Genomic DNA, 7,317 nt, shown 5'->3' with positions numbered 1-7,317 from the left:
TTGATTAGTGTATATAGAAATCTCTTGTGCGAAATTGAAGTTCCTCGATAGTTGTGACGCAACATAAAAATATTTACTGTACTTAATTGATTGTACCACTTCAAGCGCAAAATGCAAAAAGGGCGTAAATAGCGCGTTTATCCGTACACACATGATGCTTTAATACGTTTTTATAATGCGCAATTCGAATGGTATTTTTGTGACGTTTGAGAATAGACCTTGAAAACACGTTTTATTAAATAATTTTCATTTTTTAAGTACAACAACTTAAGGGTTTTCTGATAACATTGACAATATAAAATGATACTCATTTTATCAGACAACAGTTTATTTTTAAATCAATAATAGAAATCAACTGACTTTCGATAACATTCGAATTCTGGCATTAATTAAACTTTCAATTTTACAAAATAAATTTTGCTAAGTCTTAGAATAAGAGATTCGTGGAACGAGTTTTCGTTGAACATATGAAACAGCTAATTCTTTTTAGTCGTTGCATTGTCGCATATTTGCCATGAGAGTCTAGAAATTAAAGATGTAAGATTTTTAAGTATTCGCAAGTTTTGTTTAATCCTCATGAAAATGCCACTCATTGTACTTTTTAAACATTTCCAAGTGCCAGTTCCAACCTTCTTGAAAGTGTTTTATATTAATTAATCAGAAGATACTTCTAATAATTTATGTTAACAAACCTTCAAACGTTTTCTTATNTGCCCCTATTATCAATAGTTTTCTCTGTTGGTCGTTGATGAAAATAATATGGATGCTTTGTATGTAACATGCTATTGATAAATTATAAAAGCGATCTGCAAACTGGTTGTTTTGTACTAATCGTAAGTTTGCTAGAATTTTAATGAAAAAAAAAATACTTTAGTCTTATATTTTCTAAATTTTTACTGTACTTCTGGTGTTCTGGCAAAAAAGTTGCATAGCTTACAATTGGTTATCCTATTGCATTTTTTCTATTTTAATTTAAAAGGTATTTATGTAGTTATTGTTCACTATTTACATTTTCAAATAATTTGATCAAACGGTATTAGTGACAAAATGTCAGGTGCCAAATGTGACGACGAACTTGCTGAAAAAACACATTCCGACAATGAAGTGCATGAAGGATAAAATGTTCAAAAAAAATATATTTAACTGTTTGGTATATAAGTTGTAATAAAATTGTAAGGGACCGAGAATCAAATTCGCCTCCCTTTGCATACTACGCGCTTGTTTGACTTGATCAAGTTAAATCGTAAGGATTATTTTTATTTTTCAAATTCTATACATGCGATGAACATGGTAATGTTAGTTGTTAAGTCTCCTCACGTAGTTAGTCATTTGTTAGATTTGTTGCACATTCCTAAGTCCGTTTTTAACCACGGGCAATCATTATTATTATTAATGATTATTATTTAGTTGTTACGCATTTTATATTTATATACATATGCTTTTCACGCACCCACCTGCATTATTTGTGAGAAAAAGAGAGTGATTGAGAGAGAAAAAGGGTCAGTAGCTGTGTGTGCTTTTCATAAATCTTATTACATAAGTCTTGAAAGAATTCTGAACTTTTTTAGAAGACATCTTTTAGTGAAACCAGTATTAATATCGCTATTAACTTTAGAAAGAGGCGTAGAGCAAGGCTAAAGTCAGTCGCAATATTAACAATTTTTTGTGGTGATGGTTAATTGTTTTGTGCCATTTAATTACCTTTTTATATGTTTATAACGTCTGTGATCTATCAAAATACGTTTTCTATAATTTAATATTAAGTTTTTCTGTACACAATTCGAATAAGGCAAAGCAGTTGTTAGCGGCATTTTTTAAAATTAATCTTTCATATATTTATTTATGAAATATCTTTTAAGAGTTGTTATAAAGGAAAAAAGACAGAATTCTTTCTAATTTTAAAATAATTTTAAGAGTTACGTTTGCATTTGGAATGCAAAATGGTACTGACATATTTTTACTGCACGTATGGACTACACAGCTTTTATTTGCAATATACTTTAATGAAGCCATAATCAAAATAGGAAAACAAATAGTTCCGTATTCCCACAACAATTTTGAAACAGACAGACATCTACATTTTAATTATTTAGTAGTTTATTTGATGTATCAACTGCACTGCATTTGATGTTGTGATTTTTATTTTTAATAGCACTGTATGCAATAATTTTATTAGCCTTATAGAAGACACTCTTGTAGACCTCATTATGTACGAATCAAAAATACAGGATTTTTACCCCACATTATAAATCGTTTATAAAATATTAAAATTCACGCTAACTCAAGAAATAGTTGGTTTAGTTTCCAATAATATTTTTTAGCAGTTAAAATTTTAAACAAAAATTATTTTTCGTTAATTAATGACAAAATGAAGACTTGTGAATTTATAAAGAAAAAGTAATAAAAAGGAGACGATTTATAATAAAGATTTGCCACTTTTTTGTACACCAAGTACTAAAACTGTGTAGTTATTGAGAGTAAAACATTTATAAGAACAGTAGACCTCATGTAATTTTTTAGTTGTATTTAATTTAAAGTTTTATTCAGGTTTTTTTAGAAAGTAAGTTTAGTACATAAAGGCAATCGACATTTTTTAACGATAAAGCCGACAAAATTAAATTATTGTAGTCTGTGATGAATTGAAGGGTGACTAATCTATTTATTAATAAAATGGTAGGTAGAGTTAGAGGTATTATTAAAACAAGTATTTTTCTAACTAAAATTAAATCTTCCCTTCTGTTAATGTTGAGAATTATGGAGTTTAACTTTTGAAGTTTCTTCTAAAATGAATTGTATAAGTATTGTTATCTTATGTAGTTTTATGTGTCTGTTTCCAAGTATACAAAAAATACATGTACAACATTGTAAGCTTAGAAGTAACATTATTATTAAAAATGTAATCTGTTAGAAACAGAAAAAAATGTAATTTTCCTTCTCTAATTAAAAATGTGAAGCATACAGTTATTTATGGCATTAAAAACTGTAAATTTCACCATATTTCAATAAAATAAAAAAATTCTCATGGGATAAATAAAAACGAAGTTGCGTATTAGTTCTCCTGTATATTTAATCTAAAATTGAAAAAATAAACTAACTGACAGGAAAGCATCTTTTGTTTTTCATTCTTAATTAAAACTGAATAGTTAAAATTAAAATTCACGGTCTCGCGTAATATACCGTAATACATGCAAAATCGTATGGCGCCAAAAGTTTAACTGTAAGACGCACTTTCCCGGCCTTTTAGTTAATTTCATTGGCTATCCTGGCAAAACGGTTGTGATGGCAATCATGAATATCAATAGATCTCTCATCTATGATCTTATCATATTTATATGATATCTATGGTCCGAAGTAGGTTTGATAGTTTGGTAATAAAATTAAGGATTTATTATTATCTATGGATTTATTTGTGATACGGAGCACTGAACGAGTATTATATGGAGTGTTACTATAATATGAGAAACGGCGATAAGTGAATTGATACTAGGCTTATTGTGTATTATTAGAGTTACTTAAATTACAAGTAATTGTCGATCTTACTATTGTGACGGTCATCATTTGCCCCTATTATCAATAGTTTTCTCTGTTGGTCGTTGATGAAAATAATATGGATGCTTTGTATGTAACATGCTATTGATAAATTATAAAAGCGATCTGCAAACTGGTTGTTTTGTACTAATCGTAAGTTTGCTAGAATTTTAATGAAAAAAAAAATACTTTAGTCTTATATTTTCTAAATTTTTACTGTACTTCTGGTGTTCTGGCAAAAAAGTTGCATAGCTTACAATTGGTTATCCTATTGCATTTTTTCTATTTTAATTTAAAAGGTATTTATGTAGTTATTGTTCACTATTTACATTTTCAAATAATTTGATCAAACGGTATTAGTGACAAAATGTCAGGTGCCAAATGTGACGACGAACTTGCTGAAAAAACACATTCCGACAATGAAGTGCATGAAGGAGGCGATGAAGAAGACATACCAGAAGATTTCTTTGACGATTTTTCCAATCAAGATTTTATGGCAGGTTTGGATGTTGTTGATGCTTGGGATGATGAAGAAACAAACGATCTGAAGAAAAGTGATAGTGAGAATACTTCCAAAGATCTTACAGAGAAAGACAAGAATGGTAGTAAAAGTAAAGAGTTAAAAAAATCTGAACAAAAACAAGAATCTCGTAAGACTGATAGAAGGCGAAGAAGTTCAAGAGAAAGAAGATATTATAGATCAAGAGCTGCATCTAGAGATCGCCATTCAGAAGACCGTCTTAAAAATACTAACTCAAGGGAACTACGTGAAGAAAGGAGGAGACGTGAAAGGAGTTCTGATCGTAGACGGGATCCAGAAAAAACAAGGAGAGATATTCAGAGGGATAAAGATAGGCGAACAAAAGATGAAGAGGCCAAAATAATTTCTGAAAAATTAAGGATGGTAGAAACAGGACTAGTGCCACCAGGAATGGAAATGGACATGGATATAACTACTGTTAAAACAGCAATATCAGACTCAAAAGATGAAAATACACCTAACAAACTTTCTCAGGAGAAACTCTCATTTGAAAATCAACCAACAGGTGATGAGAATCAAGTACGAAAATCAAAGCGATCAAGTTCTAAGAGTATGGATTTTCGTCGATTAGGTTTTAGTCCCCCAGCAAGTTATAATATTTATGGTAAAAGGAGTCCCACCCATAAGAGCCCCTTGAAGATAAGAGGAAAGTCGCGTTCAAGATCACTTCGAAGATCGTATCGTGGACGACGCTCTCGTTCTCGTTCTTTCGGCAGAGGAAGATCTCCAGTGTATCTAAGAAAACGATCAAGTCCATCACGATATTATAATAGCGGTAAGCTAACGAAATCTCCATCCCCAGGCAGAAAACGCAGAAGAAGTTATAAGAGCCCTGACTCTGACGTGTCTGACCGTGAGGTATGGTTGCAACGAAGAAGAGAAGAACTTAGAAGGAGTACTTCCCTAGAATTAGATAATTGGCCTTATAAAAGGGAAAATTCTTCGTCTAACCTACGCCGTCATAGGGATTTTTTGGAAGACTTGGAACGGAAATTGAAAAAAGAAAGAAGCAAGGATAAGAAGAAAAGGGATTTTCTACGAGAGATCCATAAAAAATTAAATGAAACTGGAAATAGTACTGAAAATAATTCAAATGTAGTTAGATATACTGCATTTCCTACACAAATCCCTGGTCCAGGTGGACCAGTACATCTTCATCCTAATTTTATGCCTGTGCCCCACCCTATTGCTCCTTCTATTCATATTCCTGTAAATCCAATGATGATAAACCAAATATCCTTACCAGGACCACCAGGTGCAGAGTTTGGACCTGGTCCAGGTGCTGGGTCAATCCAAAATTCATTTAATCCTGGTTTTGGGCCCCATAGAATGACAACACCTGTTCCTGCTCCTTACAATAGACCTGAAGACTCCCAGTACAATGAACAATTCTTTATTGGCCACCCAAGCGAAACTGCACTATCATCAACAGTTAATATTTCCTTAAATACTCAGAACTCTTCGAAAAATATTAAAACTCAAAATACAGTGACTATGAAAAATTCAGAAATTTCAATTGCCGATTTGAAAAATAAAGACACAGTAAAGAAGGTAGGAGTTTTTTATATTTTAATTTTACTTATAGGTACAAATAATAATGACTATGTTACAGTTGTTTGAAGAAAAGAAGATCAGTTTGGCGGATTATTTAAGCTTAACTGCCACAGAATCAGGTACCTATAGTAAATATAATTTGCTGTAATTATTGAATTGCCAATAACAGTAGTTAAAATTACAACTTTTAAACGTTTAGGCGATTACTATAACGAAAGCATTAAAATAGAGAAAATGTAGAATTCGTTTTATTAAATAAAAGACAAATATTAGCAAAAATAATGAAAACTTATAGGTGATTCAATTAAAAATTAAACTTGCAACTTTTACTTATAGACCATATTTAGAAATTTATTGTACGGATGGTATATTTTGTATTTATAAATTTGTTTGTATGTTTAGATCCTTCAAAGCCTGTCGACATTCAAAATAAAATACGAGGTTAGTACATTCCAACACCTTTACTTATGTGTATTAATGTATGATTATAACTTTTTTATTGTATTCTTATTTCGTATTCTTTGTTTCGCCTGTAATATTCCATGTAAATTTCAGTTATTTCGCGCTGTCAAGATGCAATTAAAGCACTCGATAAACCGTTACCTGTAGATGGCCGTTTTGTATTGAAGAAAAGTGAACAAAAATTCATCGATAAAATTTCAGAAGCAAAAGGATTATCGCCATTACGAAAAATTCCAGTTGTACGTTTTCAGTTTACAACCCCGAGTAAGGGTAATGAAGACAAGACTACTTTCAGTCGGACCCTTGAAAAGGTGTTAGTTAGTATTGGTTTAGGTAATTCTAAAGATGCATCATCTTCCCAGGATCCCATGTCAATCGATACCATTTCATCGGCGAATATAAATGTAAATACCATAAAATCGTCGTTTGTAAAAACAAAACCCGTTCGTGCTCAAGATTTCATGACTGGTGTTAAACGTCATACGAAAATGTGTCAGACCCCCATGTTCTTAATGAAGTGTCAGATATGTGAAATCAGAAGCGCGCGTACTTATGAATCGGTCGCAATTCAGTGCAACATTAGGAATACCGTGGATATGGGCGTACAATGTACGGAAGAGAAGCCCAACTATCAAGATGCCTTCAAAGCCCAATCTCTGGTTCATCTCACCCCAGCCCAAATTTTGAAGCAAATGGGAGGAAAAAGTGAACCTTTTCCGGGAAATCAAAATGGAAGCAAATTCGATCAAGCAAGAAGTCGATTAACAAATGATTGGTTTAGTGGAACTCGCGATTTGGGTAATAGCATCGACGGAAATATTGAAAATCCATTGAATAGACAGCAAATGCCATTACCATTTGAAAGATCTTTTAGCAGACCTCAACCATTTGACAATCGAATTCAAACAGTGACTGACAGACCGACTCAAATCTTAGACAGACATCAGAACATTGACAGACAATTGCTAGTGAATCAACCACAAATGGTTATGCAACAAGGACAAGGCTTGCATGATGTATTAAATAATCAGTTCATGCAAGCTGGTGGTATACCGAATCTACTAAATATGAATATAATGCCTCCAAGAAATCGATCCAATTTTAATCCTTTCCTGTAATTTTTTCACGTTGCAGTATAAAAATACTTTAGCAAATAGCGGCCGTTTTATGTTTTAATAACAAGTAATGTATATACATATTTAAAACACTATAATGGATTAATTAAAATACAC

General features: G+C 31.8%; 1 protein-coding gene across 2 annotated transcripts; it reads left to right on the top strand.

The window, feature by feature from the left end:
• Positions 1-714: 714 nt before the first annotated feature.
• Positions 715-7,311, top strand: LOC108743855. 2 transcript variants are annotated; one of them, XM_025979511.1, is made up of 5 exons: positions 715-1,090; positions 3,939-5,620; positions 5,682-5,742; positions 6,026-6,064; positions 6,179-7,311. In XM_025979511.1, the coding sequence occupies exons 1-5, from the start codon at positions 1,048-1,050 to the stop codon at positions 7,201-7,203; spliced, it is 2,850 nt and encodes a 949-aa protein (XP_025835296.1). In that variant the 5' UTR covers positions 715-1,047; the 3' UTR covers positions 7,204-7,311. The 2 variants fall into 2 exon arrangements, with proteins under 2 accessions (XP_025835296.1, XP_018334953.1); XM_018479451.1 differs by lacking the exon at positions 715-1,090 and having other exon boundaries at positions 3,389-5,620.
• Positions 7,312-7,317: the final 6 nt, after the last annotated feature.

Source organism: Agrilus planipennis, unplaced genomic scaffold, assembly GCF_000699045.2.
Source record: "Agrilus planipennis isolate EAB-ADULT unplaced genomic scaffold, Apla_2.0 scaffold1284, whole genome shotgun sequence".
NCBI classification, from domain to species: Eukaryota; Metazoa; Arthropoda; class Insecta; order Coleoptera; family Buprestidae; genus Agrilus; species Agrilus planipennis.
The sequence above is the reverse complement of the archived record's forward strand: the minus strand, read 5'-3'. Positions and strand labels throughout refer to the sequence as shown.

Coding starts and splice junctions, on each gene's coding strand:
- LOC108743855 (XM_025979511.1), top strand. CDS start 1,048: ATGTCAGGTGCCAAATGTGACGACGAACTTGCTGAAAAAACAC. Junction 5,621..5,681: donor ATAAAGACACAGTAAAGAAG/GTAGGAGTTTTT, acceptor ACTATGTTACAG/TTGTTTGAAGAAAAGAAGAT. Junction 5,743..6,025: donor CTTAACTGCCACAGAATCAG/GTACCTATAGTA, acceptor TTGTATGTTTAG/ATCCTTCAAAGCCTGTCGAC.